This window comes from Anas acuta, chromosome 8 (genome assembly GCF_963932015.1).
Source record: "Anas acuta chromosome 8, bAnaAcu1.1, whole genome shotgun sequence".
Classification (NCBI taxonomy): domain Eukaryota; kingdom Metazoa; phylum Chordata; class Aves; order Anseriformes; family Anatidae; genus Anas; species Anas acuta.
In genome coordinates, this window is record NC_088986.1 from 25,393,762 (window position 1) to 25,414,837 (window position 21,076).

Genomic DNA, 21,076 nt, shown 5'->3' on the forward strand with positions numbered 1-21,076 from the left:
CTCTGGTTTCATTACAGATCTCAGCTGCAAAGTATTTGTTACTAAGAATGCACAGTGAGAAGAGAACATGGTCCTCAACTGGACCAAGTCATTTTGGTGTCCTCCTTAGCAAGAATTACTGGGAAATACCATGTATCCGGATACCGGTACAATCATGCATAACTTATGCATGATTATATACACGTAATCGTAACTACTATCGTGGTCTGCTATTTAAACCCCACTTTGACGTCCAGGAGCCTTACCCTGCGTATCTGAGTAAATGGGAAGGAAGAATCTTTTTAATTCTGCGTCATGAAATTTGAATTAGACTCATCCCAGCACAATGAAAGGCAACCTCATGGTGTCATTTCTACAATTATTTTTCAGACCAAAGCTTCTTTTTAAGTCTATTACCACTGACTGTTCCAGTCTACCCTATTTATCCAATATACAAGGAGCCAGATAGGGATGTCAATATAAAAAGTAGACACACAAAGTTAGAGTTGCCAGTGGCCATAAAGATTTCCCTACTCCCTGCAGCACTGAGCATTATGAAAACACAGATGCCTGTAGATCCAAAAAAAAAACATTCTGTTTCAGGGTAACCTACTCCTTCCTGCTCTTCCCTGTCTGAACCTGTGGTATTTGCTCAACTGTACCTGCAGCCAAGTATTTGGCAAAGGGCCTGCATTTAGATGATCATTGTTCAGCTAAAAAGATTACAAAAGTCTTTAATGGAACAAACTACTGGGAACAAGAGACAGGTGAGAGAAAAAAATAAAAATCAAACGTTACATAATATAGATACAACCAGCAAGCACGAACTCTGTTGCAAGCAATTTGTCATCCCAGTGTTGCCAGCTGTATCTACCACAACCTCCAAGGCTCACCACATTCATTCTGAGGTAGGCAAGCTCTATGCAAGATGAAACACACACTGACAGCAGTAGGCAGCAACACTTTGCAAGAAATGAAAGAAAAATAATCTTTAAAATTTCTCTACATCCAACCAAACCACAGGAGAATTTTCAAAGCATGTTATAAAATATTTTAGGGTTGCCAAATTAGAATTGGTTATAATACTGCAATTAACGATGGCAAAATAGTATTTGTTATACTGAAGGGCGCTATAGACTAGTATAAAATGATATTTCGTAGTTCTGAAAACAAAAAATTAATTTCTGTTACTTTCTGAAAATTAACCTAAAAACAGTATGACAGCAAAAAAAAAAAAAAGCAACAAAAAAATAATCTGTAGCTTTAAAACCAAATATATTGTTTTGGTGAAAGACAACACACAAGACTGGAAGGACTTCTAAATACAAATATTGGATTAGTACTGATCAAGGAAGAAAAATACAGACTCTACAGACTAGAAAAAATGGAATAGCAAGGAAACTTAAATCTGAAAGATTAAAATAAAAGCAGCACTGTTTTAAGCAGAAAGGGTAAGCAACTACTGGCAGTGGAAGCCTCTCCATTTCTATATGCCCTCCTAAGAGGGCCAAACAGCTTTCTAAAGTCTGCTCTTACTTAAGTACAGGGCTCAATTCTAAATTAAATGGATTACAAGTAACAGGAAATGTCAAAATAAATAATCTAATGATCTTTCAGTATGTAAGGGAAGACTTTATAAAAATCACTTCTGTGTCTTGCAACTTGATAGCTCAAATGAGTCGTAGTTATTTGTGCACATTTACTTGTGTGTGCAGTCATTCTGGAAGATGGGAAAGAAGCCAGCTTGCATAGATTTGTGTCCAGTCTTATAAGTCTACCTACTCAGACATGGGAAGCAACAACACAAATTCTGTTTTTTATGATTCACAGCAAGAGAAACCAAAATTATCTACATGAAACAGCTGGAAGCACAAAAAAGTAGTTCCAGCACTGCCAGACCCCGCTGCTATTTACTTTCTCTTCCATAGAGCAAAACTCAATTTTTTGCTTCTTTATGACTGACTTTAAGAGAACTACTTCAGACAGAGACAACTCTGCATAGGACAAATGAAAGGTTAAAAAGGCTGTCCAAGCCAGTCAATTATAGGAAGCAATATAAGTTTACTATTTACAAAGGTGTTTTTTTTGTTTCAACCATAGCTATTACTTTGTAGCAGACAAGAGAAGTAGGAATAATACAGAGAATACTTACCACACTTAGACTGACTAAAGCATTTGCCTTTGGCACAGGATGGCTATACAGTGATTTCAACAAATCGTTTGAGTCATTTTCCTATAGGGAATATTTTTTAAAGGTGATTAATTGTCATATAATACAGAATAATTACCATTTACAGTACACCAAGCTATATATAGATGAGAATATATATATTTATTTAATGAATTTACATTACAACAAAAATACTTCCGTACACCACTAAAGCTTTCTGACTCATCAAAACAATTTCCTCAGCATATAGCACAACAAACTTAACCTGGCATCTTAAATTGGATGTAGTAATAACTGCAGTGCCAGAACTACTGATCAGGAAGCACAGGAGAAAATGATTCCTACCCCAAAATTCTGCCAAATACAACCTTAATAACCATTTTACTGTTAGGGCCAAAGATAAAAGTTCCATTTAAAGATTCAGTACACCGTTCATGAGACCATAAATAGAGAATACATTTAACTAACCCAACTAACACCTAACTTTCCTACCGCATTTTCATTTTACATAAAAAAGTCATCATATAGTGCATTTGCTATAATGCACCATAATTGCTTAATCTACAGTTTATCTATTCTTGAAACGTCATCTTTTCCAATCTACAGCATACAGCCAACTACTGATGCCCCCCTCTCCTCCTCCCGAATTACAATCTATTACTTTAATATAGTTAAGGTAGAAAGGTATGGGTTTAATGTTCTCAGTGAAACAGATGCCAGTATTTCCCTTCCCGTGTAATCCTGGAATATGTCTAATTGCTCATGAATATGCAAACTAAACTATCAGGATTCTTCACCAAATGTTGCAAGCAATTTTGTCTTGCTAGTTGAGATGACAGAATTACGAGAGGTAGTTCTTAGTGAATATGAAGGGTGAAACAGTACATCATATTTTATGCAGTTCTGAAAAAAAGTGTTTGTAACTGATAATCAGATAGTTCTGGAGATCTACAGTTTACAATCAATACATCATACAGTTCTCCAGTGATGTGACACTTTGCTCACACTTCATCCAGGACTTGTTTATGCTAAGACTGACACTTTATAAAGGTAGATTCTCAGCAGCTTTTTAAGATTAATGTGGTATTCAAGTGATAGGGGTGGTTGTACATTCAGATTGTTTGAATTTCAATACAATGAATTTAATGACTTGCTTCTGAATGTTACTAAAAAGATTTAAAGAGTGTAGAATCCCTTTATAGCACTTGAAATAGTGACTATTATTACAAGGAAAATCTTTAACACAAAGAAACAGAATATGCAAAATTACCTGTTCTTTAGCCAAATAATCTGCCAGGGTATTTAAGAGCTTATAGTATACTTCAAACCAGGGCAGGTAACTAAAAGAGGAAGAAAAAAAAAACATTTGAGTAAATTATTAGTGTATTTTTCCAGTGCTTATGAAATACTACTACAATTAATGTGACTTGCACTTTTTTTTTTTATTTCTACATACAAATAAAATGCATATACAACTTTTCTCCGTGAATTTCAATTTGATGGTGCATCACTGACAGATAGTACTACTAAGCTATATTTCTTTACACTGTATCTATTAAACATGCAGCTATTTTGCAAGTCTCTGGTTTTGCTTTGTTTGTTATAAAGCTGATGTCTGAATACTTCAAATGCATTAAGTACACTACTTCACTTTGCACAATAAACTGTACAACGATTTGAAGTTCCACATAAATGTAGACTACTAGCTCATATTTTTGCTTCTCATTATTCTAAATGCATAAGAGTTCACTTTAAGCATTGTCAGACAGTTTCAAATCACATTCCCACTACCTTTTAATGTTACAAGTTTCACTAGCTTTGTTTGCAACTTTATTTGCAGTTTTGAGATTCTGCACTCTGTTGTACCTGGCCAGACTGCCCCAACTGCTGCTTCCCTGAAGACTGAAAACCTTTTTACCTGGGCAGAGCCAGTACCCCATACTTGACAAGTTGTGCGCTGCTAAAGAATACCACAGATGTCACATCATAGACAAGAAGATTGGTCTCCCGATAAAGTCATTCCTATACATAGAAGCAAATTCTAAAACTGTGAGCCTTCACCAACAGCTCACAGCACACCAACACATGAGTAATTACCAGACTTCACACAAGTCCACAGCCCATATATGCGCAACATTCCCAATCAGTTAAGCAGAATCCAAGATAAATATAACATAACTGAAGAGCATGAGAAACCCAAACATGGTGCCATCATTTCTATTTTTTGTAATCTATTTACAGAATGGTTACCTTTAGCTGAGACATCAACAGAGACAGCATGCTACAGAACCACGTAATAACTACTCAAGCATTTGATCCAGAAGTAATGACTACTTTTTTTTTTTTTTTTTTTTTTTTTTAAGAATTTTATCACAAATACAAAGGACATTACCATGAATAGTATAATACTAGTTGTTCATGATTTGGCAGGGGTGAATTTTTTTTTATTACATTTTATACCTGTATGTAACAATACTACATATTTGGTTGTTGTTCAGCACAGTGTAAATCCATTGACATAATTCCGGTGCATTTTTAAAAGCTGTAATGCATGCTGTGGGTATACCTTGAAATGACAAAAATGTACTTCAGGAAACATTAGGCTAATTGCAACTGAGGAGCCCAGTATGCACAACCTAAACGCTTTCCCCTACAGGAAAGGGAAAGCTGCTAGGGGTTGGTTCAGAAGCCAAGGCTTCTCCTGCCCAGTGAACAGAGTGAAGAATGAAGAGCAGAGTGGTTTTTTTCTAACAGCTCTGTTCTCAGTAAGCAGATGCCCAGGCTTTAGAAATAGACTCCAGTTCTTACAGCAGAGAAAGAGAACAGCAGAAATCTGAATTGGCAACATGGTTATAGTTAAGCACTTTATAGCAGTCTGACCCTGCGATCTTTATAAATGCCTAACTCCTGGTTCTTTAAAAATATATATAATAATCACCATCATCAGAACCATCACAAATTTACTCTTGCAAACGCAAACGAACACAGAGGCAACAACATCTTTAAGCCAGTGCATTAATATCTTTATCACACTTTACCATACACTGTACTGGCTAATTATTGAAAGTTGATCAATCTCTTTAAGCTCACAGACATTTCTAGTACTTGGTATTGTTGACAGGAGTTCAAGTGTGACATTACTGCATCTGCTTTTCAGAATAGTTGTATATAATCATAACATTTACTTCACGTGGCCACTTACTGCTTATGGGCCTGCTACACACCCCTGTGAAATACTCACTGCAACAGCTCCTAAATCAACTCATCTCGGAGTTATACTCCAGCTCAGACTCCTGTTCTATTACCTTCCAGAATCACATTAACTTTATCTTGGACAGGAAAATAAAACTGCAGAAGTCAGAGCCACCAAACAATTCTATCAGTCTCAAACTGCAGCAGAGGTCAGGACACAGTCCAAGCGTTTTGTCCAAGGTACAAGGTTTAAATTGCAAAATACTTTCATAACACTGGACACAAGTAGTTGACGTTATCTAAAAACTTTCCAGTGTTTTGCCATGACCTCAGCAGTAGCAGTCTATATTACCCAAGCATATTTCTTTCTGCTGTAGAATATTGTAAAATCTTATCTGATCATTCATTTTTCATAATGAGCATTTATGAACAGCATGCTATAAAAATAAATGCTCCTACTTCGATAAAATATTAACCATATTTCTTTCTTATATCTATGATCTCAGCTCCCCTCTTACTTTGAAAAGAAAAATTAAATGCAAGTTTTAGAATATATGCCCAACAAGGTCAAATTCATTATTTGAAATTAATAAACCTGAGCACAAAGCCAGGGAAGATTTTTCTTTCATACGGTTACACCATGCTGACCAGAGTACTCAATACAAGAACTCTTTCCCTTGGCAAAATCAGGTTGATGATGCACTTCCATGTCTCCATGTAACAAAACCACAAAGAAATACATTGTAAAAACAGACTACTTGAACATCCTTTAAAAATGCCAGTTTCCTTTCTGAGCTGAAAGACTGGGAAAAGAATTGCTTTCAGCCTTATAACCACAGATATGAGGTTAATATAATTTCAACAACATGCCATTTAAACCTGAAAAATTAAGACCAATCAAAACAAGTGCTCCATTACATTCTATGGCATGAAACCAAAGACCACCAAAATCTGTCCTGTTTTTTTTCTCCCACGTCTTCAGCTCTTCGCAAGCATAGTTCAACTGCAAAAGTTTATGCCAATGATTTCAATTATATTGTTTATACTGTAAAAAAATTATGAAGACCTAATGCAAAGCAAATAAGTTCTTCATATTTTTCTTTTATGTATTTACTAATTGCTATTATTTCAGTACAACAAAGAATTGCTACATTTGTTGTTTGCAAACAATAAAGCGTGTGTTTGTATGTGTGTACACAATGCATCTCTGCTTTTAAAAGTAAACAAACACAGATTGTGTTTGTTCATAATTCAGACAGCTATCAGTCAGGAGGGATTTCAGATTCTCGACGCAAAGACCAAATATAAGCGCGTTTCATTTTGAAACATCTTCATGGCTGTCAAGCAACATTCTTTTCCTGTTATATCACAGGCTGGTTTTGCAAGCACTTGTATTAATAATCCCATTAACTTATTTGGACTACTCTAGTAAATAGATTTATTCATAGATGAGCATTCCCATGATTTAAGCTTTACATCTTTATCCAGTAAGTATATTGCATAGGATAAAGTGCTGTATACGGGACTTGTGTGCGTGACGGAACAGAAGCATTACGGGTAAAGGAATCTTCTCAGCTTGTTGTGTTGGCAAAACTTGCAAAAATTAGTTAATCTTTATTTAGCACAGTAGAACAAGTCTATGTACGGAAAAGTCAAAATATCCAGTGACATCTGTTAAGTTGAGCAACTATTTTTTTCAAGCACGTCAGTACAGAAATGCACTCTCTGCAAAAATGGCTTTAGAATTGCTGAAGTTAATAAAGGAGACCTGTAATATATTACTGCTAACTCCGAACTGTCACACTAACATGTACCTTAACAGTGGATAAAATCAAAATTAAAGTCTGTTTCTAGTAAGACATTACTGTCGCACACATTCATAAAATTATTTATGATTGTTCTATTTTATAATGAATTAGCTGTCTTAAAAAATGTCAAAAGGTTATCAGTGAAGCCCCTTTGCAGTCGGTAAAACTGAGGAACAACAGGGCTTTAATGTATTTGGAAGTGCAAGCTTCAAATAAAAATAATTTAGTTTCTTAAACTACGAAACCATCATTGGTTTATTGAGTGTTGTTTGTTTGTGTTTTTTTTAATTGCACACATTGTCTTTGCAGACTGCATGTTACAACCAGTACTCTTTTGAGAAACAAACATATAAGACAAATATATATCAACTTCATATTCTTATGAAGTTGCCACAAAAGATTATTCCCACAATAAGATAAAATATCAAGACATAAGCAGTATTGTTTTAAAAGACATGTATTTCCTGGTTTAGAATACAGTGGTCTTTATTTAAGAGTACAGCCACTGCCTGTCATGAGAACACGAGCACAAGATATTTCATGGCTAATTAGAAACATACTTAGCATTTTCTTTTAATCCAAATGAGCCACAAGGCAGGAGCTCAGACTTTTATTCAAAGTCACGCATAACCCTTGTTGCAGTAAGTAGACTTCCACCTCACTTGTGCTTCTACTATAGCTCTGATAAAACTTTTACATTCATGAGTCAAAGGTTAAATAAAGGAAAGGAAATGTTTTCTGTCAAATAGTCAGGTAACCACTAACAGTCCTGAACTATCAGCAGGAATCTAACTTCTAGTAATCAAATAAAACTAAGGAAACTGCCTTTCCGTAGCTAAATGTCTAATGTCTAGGGGCTACTTTTCTGTCTGGAAAATTGACACAAAATGTGTAAAATTGAAACATTCTGCTTCTAAGGGATTTGCCTAAAGGAAGAGTGAGAAACCTTCAAGCGTGGTCTGAACTGAAGAACTACAAAGGCTTACCACATAAACCTGTCTTCCTTATTAGAGCATTTCATTTGGAAACATAGGTGACAATTTTACAGTCGTAAAATTAATGAAACCTAAGACTGAAAATTTTAATGATGCATTTTCCATTTCTCTAGATACATAAGGGCAACCTCAAGATTCCAATAACAGTTTCAAGATTTTAACAAAACAAATTTGAGTCAAATTATCTGAACTTTGTTTTAAAAACATACAAGATAATTCAAAAACAGCTTAACGTAAATTCAGAAAGTATTATTGCTGCTACAAACAGCAGAGATATATAGAAACAATACCCAAAAGATTTAAGCCTCCTATTTTATTCAAAAATGAACATCAATGTTTCTACTGCACCACTTGAAATCTGAGCTGCCAAAATTATTATTTAAATTAGCATATAAAAAGTAAAATTAGAAAAAAATATCCTGTGTAGTATACCAGTATACTACAATATTCCTGCTGTGGTACCTCTTGTTCTTAAGGGGCTACACGAGTTCAATAGTTTGTGGAGATGGAAGAGGTGACACAGCAGGATTCACACCGAGAGTTTCACAAAGCAGCCATGCAGTTTGAGAAAGAAAAACAAACTAACAAAAAGACTTTCAAGGAATCACACACAACTTCTGGAGAACAGTCTGGAGAACGATCCAAAATGTGTTTTCTCATCTTAGTGTGATTTTGTACTTATTTGTACTTTGAATTTGGCAACTGCTGTCAAGTTCTGCATGACCAGTTTAGAAAATGCTGTACAACGATTAAATTCTTCAACTAAAAATGCCGGGGATAGCTACATTGGAGCATTTTTATTTAACTGTGTTCTTGCTTACAGAGAACTTGAACAGAACATTCTGATTTGGGAGACAATTCTTTTCACATTGGTCTTATACATGTGTAGATAAAATGTACATATGAAATTTCTCTGTATGTTTTATGAGATGGGTGTGTATTCTGATTTAAATTCTCCAGTTTGGAGTACGTTTCCAAGTTGATTTCCTTAAATTAGTGTTTCAGATAAAGAATGAATTTTAGAGAGAGAAACTACAAGACTTAATCTCACCAGCAGCTTTACATTGGTAGTGTAAAATCTGAGGACAAGCAGCCTTCTCTTCCCTTTACAGTTGAGAATCCCACTAACCAGTTCAAATCCCAGTAAGCAGGCCTGGCACAGGTTAGTATATGACATGGTACCACTCGCAAAAGACATTCACAAGAGGGAAGCCTGTTCCCTACTCATCAGTCTGCCACAGTTTTTATGGATTTCTTTCTCATCACTGTGATTGGCTTGTTCCTGTTCTCTTTTCAGAGATTCTTATTTAGATTTCAGTTACCTACTGCCATTTAGTTAAGTCTTTTATACTTGACTTTCTCTAGTTTGTCTTTGTTAAAGCCCCAGCCACCAGTGTGAATTTTATTCCTCTTCTTAGTGCAGATACACAAATACGTGCATATGGAGATGTGCAGGTGTGCAATAGCTTGACATGGTATTTTTGTATGCCTGCATATGTGTGTTTATATGAAGGTATGATAAAGACAGGAACTCTTTGTTAAACTTTCTTTGATAGTGGTTAGTTTAAGATAAATTAACATTTTCAAGGGAGAGTCAGATGAAATGGTGAAAGAAATCTGCTAGCAAGTCTCCTTTCATTTGGTCATTCCTAACAAATCTTGGATTCAGAGCAGAAATCAGACCAAGTACTAAAATGCATCAAAGGAAAATACTGATACATTCTTTCCATCTGAGCAAAACACTATTTCAAACTGGCAAACAAATTGGAGAGCAAAGAGCTACCAATCTAGAAGTACAATTTCATGAAGTTAGTGCTGTTATGCATTCAGCTATGCATTGTAAATTTGAAATTGTCACAATAAAAGCAATAAAGGCAATGTTTTGATTACAGTTTGGTGAAAAATTATAGCTTGCCACTTTTCATATTCCTAGTTATTCTGCCAAGTAACAGATCATTGGCTAATCTTTAACTGATGTATGTTTCTGTGGAAATGTTAACAGAAATACCCCAGTTTACACCAACTGACAATCTGCATCCTTTGCTTTGCAGCATGACATACAGTATTGAAATGTACATACTTGAGTGTAATTGATTAAAGAATTGTTACTGCAACATTAGAAACTACCCAGACAACATTAGGAGTACAAGTAAAAAAAAAACGTTTGTTTTTAGCCTGATGAGGGAAGAAAAGGCTAGCTCAGAAAAAACTGCTAAGAGCATACATTTATATTCTCCCTGGGCATTAACAAGACTTAGCAACAAAAGCTAGCACAGTGAAAACAGCTATTATATGCTCCAAAATCCTGACTTAAATCCTTCCACAGTAGTATTAAGGAAGTATTGTCAGGATCACAGAAAACCAATTGATTTTCAAAATAAAATCTTTTCCATTTGCTATTTTTATTATATGGCAGTGAATTTTTACATTATTTATAGCAAATACTTATTTTTGAATTACCTGCCCCAAAAAAGTCCATTGCACAGGCTCTCAAAATTAGTTTAGAACCTGTTTAAAATCACAGATTTTGGGGGGCTCCTAATGTGCTTCCAAAATTGATGTCCCCATTTTTCCTATGGGCATTACAGACTGGTAGGCTATTAATTGACTGGCAATTTGGCCTTACAATAAAGCACAGTAAAGAAAGGCTTTAGCTAAACAATTTTGTGTGTGTGTGTGTTTTTCCCACTATCAAAGCTATTATCTTCAAGGAGAACAAAGAATAACCAGAAGGAAAAACAAAATATTTTGCTGGTGTAAATTTCTTCTTCTTCAGTGTCTGTTCTGCACCAAAGTGGTGTGCCGCACATTGACTCTGGAGTTTCATATTTGGCTCTGGAGTTTCATATAAGATAAATAGTCTGGCTAAAGATGATGGAAGACACACCCAAGAATCATATTTCCAACGACAAGGATACAGAATAGCACAGTTCATTGTTAAATTGACTGGATACTTGTCAAAGATTACCTTAGAAAGTAAGAATATACAGATAACATTCAAAGCCTGCAAAGCTTTTAAGCAGAAATTGAATCATTTAGCCTCACTCAAAAACACACGTGGGGCTTGAGACTGTTCTTCAGCTGAAATCAATGGTAACACTATTGTACAGAAATGATATACTGACAGATAAGCATAAAATATTATCAGAAGATTTTCAAAAAGTAATTTTTCTTTATGTGTTTCCTATATTCACTTCTATACTCAATGTTTTCTTGTTCCAACTTACCTCAGAATACAGAGGCAGACCTTGCCTCCTGACGTCAAACGGCAAAATCCAAACCTTTGCTTACTTTCAATGTCGGTGAGTACAAAGGTAAAATGCTGTCCTACTTGGTTTTGGGACACCCTGAAAAATTAGACACAGAGTGTAAGAACACCAAATAATGAAAAACACTAACATATAAGTCACTAGTCTCAAACATTTCCATGTTCAAACCTCATTATCCTTCTTCTCAGAAAACCCTTTTCCCCTTTCCTTCCCTCCAGGTAGCCTCTTCCACCCCACACCTTCCCATGGACACCAGAGCTCAGTTCTCTTGTTCATCCATGCCTCCTGCTGCCATCCCGGCCCCATCCACTGGATCTGGCCACCTCCACCTCGGTGAGCCCCCAACTTGAGGGCTCTCTGTGAGGTTCAAACCCCATATCACAAAAAGAAGGCATGGGAGTTACAAAAAATATAGAGCAGGGTAGATAAAGGATGAGAGGAAGGAGCTGCTGCTAAGGAGAGACTGGAACGTTCCTGCCTGCACTGCAGGAGACAGGACACTGCCCCGGACTGCCCTGAGCTCAGCAGGCAGACCACTTCCTAAGGTCTTTAGGTCTTCCTAAGGCCTAAGCAGGAGTGGCACAAGCTTGCCGCAGCTTGCTGGCTCTGAGCACACCTCAACAGTGAAAAATGCCAACCAAAACAAAGGGCTGAAGTTCTACAAATACTTTATTTAATTTCATAGCACAGGCTTGACTTAAGACATACATTAGAAAACTAGCTTTTTTTTTCTTGTGTAGACCTGTAGCTTTCCCATGCACACCTACACTTTTTCCTCCTTTTTTCCATTATGTATTGCCCAACAGAAAACCTTTTTAAGCCTATTTTCAAGTGCAAGCTTTTCTATTCTGCAAATGCAAAAGACTGAAAACAATCAAAAACAAATAGCACAAGAACTAAAATAATAAGCAATAGCATCTTCGAGGCTATACCAAAACACATACCACCTGGGACAGAATAAGTTTACACATTTCCCTGCGTGGTCTTCCATTTCCTCTTATCCCCAAGCGCCCCGCTCAACCAGCACAGGGTAATGTGGTTTGTTCTCAGCATCACCTCTGATTCCTCAAACCCTCCAGTTCCTAGTCCTAACCTCCATTCCTTACCCCCACTTTCTGTTTGACAGCATAGACCTTTTCCCAATTTCCTTCTACAATCAGGGCACCTCCTCTGTGACTCCTGTCTCCTTTTGCTTTTGAGCCAGACATCCTTCTCTCCTGTGCAACCTGTCAGCTTCAGCCAGAGGACAGCAGAGGACAGAGCAGCTCTCAGCTATACCATCCTGTGCCATGACAACAACTTTAGGCAAGTCCCACCCAGTTCTGAAGCAAGAACGACAATGTATGCCTCAGATGAATACCAGTCAGTAACCATCATTACTAAAATCTAAAACGGGAATGTTTTCAAAGGCTTCTCAACATGGTCAAATTTTGGTGATTTTCACAGAATTTAGTGTAAGCATTTCAGAACACAATTGCATCTTCAGTTTACTCACAGAAATACATATTGCACTTTTCCAACATCTTCCAAAGAAAACAAGTGGTAGAGTCTCGTCATTTTCAACCATGAAAGATAACGTATGGCATAGTTAAAAGCATATAAAAGCAAAGTTGTAATGGGAAGTGCAGGGAGATTTGAAAACGTAAAATGCAGTAATTCTGTCTGTAACCCTATTTTCCTCTGTTATTTTCTCATTCTTAATTTATCTTCTTCAGCAGAATACCTATGTGGCTGCTAGTGAGTGATACGGTTAACATATGTCAGGTATGGTTCATTCTTACATACCAAGCTGAAAATGAATTCCTGCAGAGGCTGAGAACAAATCTCACCACTAAGTGCATCTTTTTTTTTAATTTATCCCCTGCAATTTTTGCAAAAAGCTCCAACAAATAAAATATAAAAATTTTCCCTTCAGAAAGAAGAAAGTAGAAGGAAATTAAAGAAATGAAGAAATTATGTGGGACACGCACACTATCCTGCTTAATGATATATGACAACAACTTAAATGTTAGCCAAGCGATGCTACTACCCAGACTGCAGAATCTCCCACTTGTTTCCATTTGGTTTTGTCCCTTCAGAACATACAGTGATCAGGCTGAAATAAAAGCCTGTGCTGAATATAAACAGCAGTACAAGTTATCTTTATCCTGGTCCAGTAGAACCACTGGAGATCCATTATAGTAAATGGACATTTTTACATTAGGTAATTACACAAGTCATTACAAGTATTCTCCTTGATTGTCTTCAATAAACTGGAAGACAATCGAGTGTGCTTTTAAGACACAATAGATGCTTAGTGGCTCTCTCAGTGCTTCATCTTTCAGGCTCTTTTACATACCTTGCATGCTGCGTGTATATTATGTTGGACACATCAGAGAACCATCGATAACAGCATGTTATTACTCCCTTGCCAATGATCCAATTTGCTATTTCACATCTTTGCACCTGTCTCTTTATTCCTGCAAGCACATCTCCATAGAAATCTGCAGCCTGGTGCCTCGCTGGGTGCTTACAATGCCCAGCAGCAGCAGTGCTGGCATCCACACAGTGCACAGTGCCCTTGGTGCCTCCTGCCCTCACCCGTGCCCTGCCCGGCTGCGGCCTCGCCTGGGCCTGGGCCTGGCGGTCACCCGCTAGCCTGGCATGGGCAGGCCATGGGCCCCTAACCCAAGCAGATGATCAATGATTTACAAAAAGCTATTCTTAACAGATGCCCATCTATGCAGGCTTTGGTTTTTCTGTACTGTGTATATGTATGTCAGGCAAATGACTCTTCTCCATTGCTGCTTAAATACAATTCCTTAGCCACAGAAAAACCTCACACCAGTATGTGTCCCTTGCTTAAAGTTATTTGCCTCCTCCCTTGCCAACAGTGGTAGATGACACGGGAGGATATCCAGTATTGCAATTAAAGCATATATAGAAGTGTTGTTACACAAGACCACTTTAAAAATAAGGTTTAAATTTTGATATTCTCTTTCTATTAAAAATAGCTCAGCCAAGTTCTGGCAGTCCAGTGGGAGGCAATCCCAGTGCCATCTCACCACCTCCAACTCAACATCTTCCCTTTGCTTCTGTAGGAGATACAACTCTGTGTTTTGACAGTCAGTGTGAAAACAGCTCAGCTTGAAAACTGCATCCTGCAGACTTAAAAAGAGTGTAAGCAACTTGTTCCGGATGTTCAAACTGAGGAAAACTCCAAAGCTGAATCTCCACAGACAAGCAAAAGTTTGCATTTGGTTCCATTTGCTTCAAGGAACAGCTAGCAGAACCTAGTGACCATCCATCTGCACCACATTTTTTGATTAGAGTTTAAAATGCTGAATTAACCCTGGGTTGCTAATTTGAGAGCTCCACATAAGAGCTGGGGGCAGCAAGGATGCCTGTTTTTTTAATCCTCTTCAGCAGAAGAAAAACTGACTATACTTAAGCCTTACAGTAACAACCTAATGATGACCAGAGATCTCTGTAAAACAATAGACAACCAAAATGTATAAACCTGACACATAAATCATTCAAGAAGTGCTACCACTACAGATTTAATGTATCTATTGCATGTATCATACATAATGCGGACAAATTTTGGCTATGGGACTTATGTCTCTGAGGTGAAGTTTTGACTTTGGTGGCACATAACAGCTCCTGTAACTGCTACAAACTCACAGCAAAGGTGCTTCTAGCACTTTTCCTTAGCATTAATGTCATGTGTAAAACACCATTGTTACCCAGTGAAATCGCCTATAGAAAGCATTACCTATACTTTCTGACAGAGCACAGGATCGACTGACCCAACTTCAAAATGGCGGCCGAGTGCGTTACGTCAGAACACGGGATCTGCTCTCCTGCAGGGAGACAGCAGGCACAAGGTGCCACAAACTGTCACCAAACTCATTCTTCTGCATTGCTTTTTACTTCCTTTCAGTTCCTGCATTGCATGCTTACATTTAATCTTAGTTCAACAACAATAAATCACCAACCGCAAAGGATGTGTGTAAACACTTATTAACTCTGGAGACTACAATGGGCTCTTTCAAGGTTATTACAGGTCACTATATGAATAAAAATAGTTGTTAAAATTTCCCTAAGTATCTACAGAATGCAGAAAAGGTTCTTTGATACGCAAGGAGCAGATAAACAATCATTTGAAAGATTTTTGTTTATACTATTGCTATTGTGCATGTCGCATTTTAAGGCTGCCTTGAGAGACCTGATTCAGGCAGAAATTAAATCTCTTCTTTCAACGAAAAACAGCATGTCTGACCATTACATTTATCTCTTGTTCTCAATTAGAGTTGCTCTTCTTCCAAATTAATCTGTTTAGGAAACAAAGCATGTTTGAAATGAGTTGTTCTTCAAATTTTAGAATTTCTAAAGGGCTTTGAATTTCAGGGAACCAGTAACCCTAGGTTGAGACTTCTTCCATTTATTACTATTCCCAAATCAGAGACTACTGTCTCCACTTCGAAGCCTGCTCTGTGACCCATGACTCCACTACCTGGGTTTCTCCTGTCCTTACACAGACTTCTTGCAACTTAGGACTGGATTTGAAGCGGGGCCAACTAGAACAAGGGGAGCATTGGCATGCTTACGCCATCACCCAGCTACACGGATAGAGCTTGAGATCAAGGTACGGGCTCTGCAAAGTTACACACAGGTTTGAGGTTGAGAGGGAAAATACAGAAGACTGATAGTGGAAATAAGTCAACATCATCATGCAGAGTTTGCATAAAGGATGCAAGGAACAAGAGAAAAGAAGTATGATTTCTCTAATGTAAAAAAAAAAAATAGCTTAACAAACATTACAAGGAAATGAAAAACCTCTTTGTTTTCAAATGATACCATTCCATATGAATAGAAGCAGAGAAAGGAAGTGTGTAGCAGAAGAAAAAGGAACATATTTGTAAATATCTACAAACGAACTGTTAAAATGGTATACAATTTGCTATTTATTAAGTCTAAAATAATTTAGTCCCCCCTCCAAAAAAAAAATACACTGGTTCTTGGGATAAATGCTTAAGAACTTCTATTACAGTTCCTTTCTTAATCCCTTCAACATAAAAGGTAAGCCATATCAGGCAGCAAAAAACTATGTGCTTGCTTTCGATAATAAATAAATAAATATATATACATATATGTATATATATGTATATATATATATATATATAAAATCAAAGTTTAAGTCATGGTCAACAATGACACCATTTATTGTGCCTTCTTTGGCTTGACTTTCAGGTTTAATTTAACAGGAGTACCTACAGATTTTAATCACCATTCACAGTATGCAATTTTGATAATTAGAACAAATAGCATACAGCTATTTACTACATGCACATAAAAGATAAAGTCAGCATGTCTGGTGAGATGAAGTAAGCACTATGATAGAATCAAATCTGGATCTCAGTCTGTGATCATTGCATCACAGCGAATAAACAAAATCAAATACATTTTCTTTCATTTACTTCTCAATTCATTCATTAATCACAGGTGAGGTGGAGTTGAATACATGATGATGGACTTACCACCGTGCTTTAGCAGGGCTTTAACTTTGCTACTTCCATAATTTAAAGAATAGAGCTTTACTACTTTGAGTTGTATTTATCTATTTAATAAAAAGAACACTCAAACTGCACAGTACGAGAAAGCCCAGAAGCAATCTATGGAACAAAGCCATGTTCTTTATTCCAGCTATCTTGATCAGCAGCATCAGTGGAAGTTCCACTTTTGCACTGGTAATTCCTAGCTCTTAGGAGGATCAGAAGGTGCTCTAAGTGGTTTATGTATGGATAGTACACATAATACAGTTTGAGAATCTATGTTCCCTAGAGTACAACATGCTCAATCAATGAAACAGAAACTTTGTGTTACACTTCAATCAAAGACTTCTGTACAGAACTTGTCACTGAAACTGCCTGTAAAACACGTGGGGGGCACTCGGTGTATAGTCTATCATGGTCCTCAATACAAGAAAATAAATAAGTATTCACCAAACAAGGGAAAAGCATGATTATGGCTAGAAGAAAAGCTAAGTGTTTGTCACATCTTCAACATCCATCAAAAAGAAAACCACATGAGAAGGAGTTATAGCAATGTTTTTCTCAATACTTGTCTGTATCAGTCCCATTCCCCCCCACACAAAAAAAAATAAAAATGGAGAAAACAAGACACCTGAACAGTTTTTTTTACAAAAAAAGAAAGTGGCAATATATATTTATACTATAAAAATGCCTGAACTGAGTAGCATAAACACCACACAGCCGTAAGTTGTCCCACACATAGCTGCCAGTAAACATTCAGCCCGCATTCTTGAATGGGCTTCCAACATTTCTATCCTGTTCCCCACAATAGCTCTGCCCCTCCTCCCTGTCCATGCTCTTTCACTCTCTCGTGACCCCACATTGCCTTTAGTTCTCTCACAAATCCCCTACAACTCAGCTCCCAGCGGCTGACTTGAAAGACAGCAGTGCTCTGCCAGAGCAGCCGGCGGGCCAGACAGAACGAGCCAGGTTTGTGCTCTGTCAGTGTAACTCAGCTTCCAAGACTCTCTCCTTCTGTCCAACTGCCAAGTTTTATGGATTTTGTAGGAATTTCATCTCTGTCAGACCACTGCTCTTCAATCAAATACAAGCCAAATATACGCCAAGAGTCAACAAGTATTGGGGAATGGGACAAAGGGCATCAAAACCATTAACACACAAACAACAAACATCTCTTGTTATTCTCAACCCCTCCCACCACTTCGGATACTTTGTTAAAATAAATTAATATATTCCCACAGTTCTCTGATTAAGCTCAACAGTCTCATACAAGCAACTAAGTGTCTTCTGAATGGCTTAACAGAAACAGTTAACACAAGATAAGTTGTTGAAAATAATTATTTGCTGCCACTGATAATGTTCTTGCCACTGGATGGCAGCAACAGAACCTCACCTTTTTCCGTTATCCTCAAAATTTATTTCCATTATTCATCTTCATTACCAATTTTAAACAGAATTCTGTATATATCTTAAGCATATTAAAGACTTGAATGCTTTAAAACCAATACTGACAATTGTATTAGTTAGGGCATTAAAACAGCTTAAAAGACAGTTAGCTTAACCAGATCAAAAATGAAACAACTTAATTAAATTCAACTATAAAAGACTAAATGAACATAGTTTACTTCTGAAAACTTGTGTTTGTGACAATCTTTATTTTGCCAGTGTGTTTTCCTTCCTTTCTATATCCATACACCATCTTTTACTGCACTAATGGTAGCTTATTGCAGGGCTCTCATATGCAACTGATGCCAATGTTGTGCTGAAACCAGCTGAACCTACACACTACCTGGGTGTATCTTTTATTAATTATGCAAATTAAGCTTTTAACTCAATCTTTGTTGAGTTGGACAATATGAGTTTCAGAAATTGAGTATGATTGATTAAATTAATTACCATTAATCATTTTGACAAACACAAATATTTTAATTAGTAAAATTGTTTCATATGAACCATTTAAATGACTGGCATCATTACATGGAAGCCACATTATAACTGATCCCAGAAAGGTAAGAGCTAATTAATTATAAATAATGGTCTTGAATCTACTCTGAGAAAAATCAATTGCATATTCAGTTAATTCCAAGCAATTGAAGTCTTAATTTCTTTGAACTCAAACAACATGTTCTCAGTACTGGTCAGTGAGTTTCTATATACCAGTGTACTATAACATTCCTTTTTTTAATGCTTGCTGTTTGAAGGAAACTATGTTATATCCTTATATTAAGGCAGATGGTGTTTACAATTATAATGGACAAAGCTGGGAGCCAGAATATTGCTCTATCCTGATGAACATATCCCTAAAATTCTGCATTTTGCTGTGACAAGTCCCTCCTAAGGATTTAATACACTCTTGAATAACAAAGAACATGTTCTTCTCATCTACAGGTGCAAGCTTATGAAGTATAATGTATTTTCCTGTTCCTTATGCCTTTCCTTGCAACTACGCTAAATATAATTTTGTATAAAACATCTTTCAATAAATAATAACTGTACCACATACCTTTCAATGTCAAAAGGAAAGCAGAACTTTGGAACGCTGTTCAGCACTTCCTGTAAATACAAGTAAAAGGAATAAAGTTAGGATTTTGAAAAGCCTTTTATCTGTATTTGCTAGCATCTGCCCTACAGCTTGCTTTTAAAAAATAACCCAAAATGCTCATATCAAATAATAAACTCAAGGAATATAAGATTGCATAAAATACAGCACACGTTCCTGGACTGAAATAATTGATTATTAAAAAGGAATTAAGTTTGTGCTTCGGCAGATTGCAAAGACAATGCCATAGAAGCCCCAGGAGGGAAAGGCCTGGCCTGAAGGGTATTAACACCCTTCACATCCCCGCTGGGATTCCCTTCAACAAGGCCATATGGATTTTACAAGAAGCACCACACCATATGGGTAAGCCACGTCTGCTGCTACTTGTACCACAGACTAGCCACAGGGACTTCTGACAGATCCTGGCTCAAAAATACAAATGTTGTTTCAATTAAAATGCAGGCAGAGAAAAGGGAATGAAGTTGGCAGCAGAATGAATTACAGAGAGGTATAACAACTCTATACATCCTTCATGGTCAAATGCTGAAAATGATGGAAATCTTCTGCTGGTCCAAAGGAGAAATTTATATGATTAACCCTTTGGTTTTCACAAGCAAGCCTCACTATTCATAAAAAAAAAAAAGGGGGTGACATCTACCAGAGCTACACATTTATACCATGATATAAAAGGATAATGCTGCTCTTTCTCACAGAATTTTATTTAAGCAGTTGTTTAGTGGCAAATAAAATGTGTTAATTAAAATATAAAAATGCTGTCAAGCTAGTCAATGATTTTCTCTTAAAAAAAGAAAAAAAGAAAGAAAAAGTGAATTGCCAGATCTGTTAGCAGAAAGTATTAAACAGTGATCTTACAGGAACCCAGAAAAAAAAAAAAAAACACAGTTATTTCCTTGCTCCCAACTGGGCAAACAAACCTTCCGTGACACGTCAGCTAAGAAGGGACAATTGATGACATTGCAGTTGGTCAGCAAAGCTACAGTTCTCCTTTTGTACCAGACCAACAAAGAGACAAATACACCGGGGTACACAAGTCATCCTGCGAGGTGTGTGTCTTCAGAAAAATGCACACTGAGTGCAGATTTCCAGGGCTGCTGGTGGGGGCTTAAGAACTGGATCTGAGATGTTCGCACTCTCCTGCCTGAGCACTCTGTTTACTGTGTGCTGCAGTTATCTCCCATTAGGGGAAATTATGTATTTAAATTCCTGCACGCCACAATGACTATTTACTACAAACATTTGCATGGCTCAGTCGAAAGTGTAAAACACGAAGAACCCGTGCAAGTTAATCAGCAAGGGATGCATAGTTTAGGAAAGGAGAAAAAGAAAGCCTCTAAATAAACATGCCCCTGTTAGTTGTAATATTTTAAAGATATATCATGTGCCCCACTAGGCTGTAAGGAAGTCAATTTTTCTAGAGTTTCTGAGACACATAAGAGAGTTCAAGAAAGTCTTCAGACTTCAGCTTTCTCAGGACAGATAAAGAAGGGCACGAAAGCAAGGCGCTGTGCTTTGGGAAGGAGTATTTATGAACTCAATTGCAGGAAATGGGTTCTAAGAAGCAGGACAAGA

At 36.9% G+C, this 21,076-nt stretch overlaps 1 protein-coding gene across 4 annotated transcripts in view; it reads right to left on the minus strand.

The window, feature by feature from the left end:
- Positions 1-21,076, minus strand: part of DENND1B (DENN domain containing 1B) — a 188,316-nt gene that overhangs the window by 81,810 nt on the left and 85,430 nt on the right. For all 4 annotated transcript variants that reach the window (XM_068689753.1, XM_068689754.1, XM_068689752.1 and 1 more), the window contains exons 4-7: positions 19,451-19,500; positions 11,372-11,491; positions 3,420-3,489; positions 2,132-2,212 (exon numbers count right to left, since the gene is read on the minus strand). In XM_068689753.1, the coding sequence (XP_068545854.1) occupies positions 2,132-2,212; positions 3,420-3,489; positions 11,372-11,491; positions 19,451-19,500 (321 nt within the window). The remainder of the gene's footprint in view (positions 1-2,131; positions 2,213-3,419; positions 3,490-11,371; positions 11,492-19,450; positions 19,501-21,076) is intronic.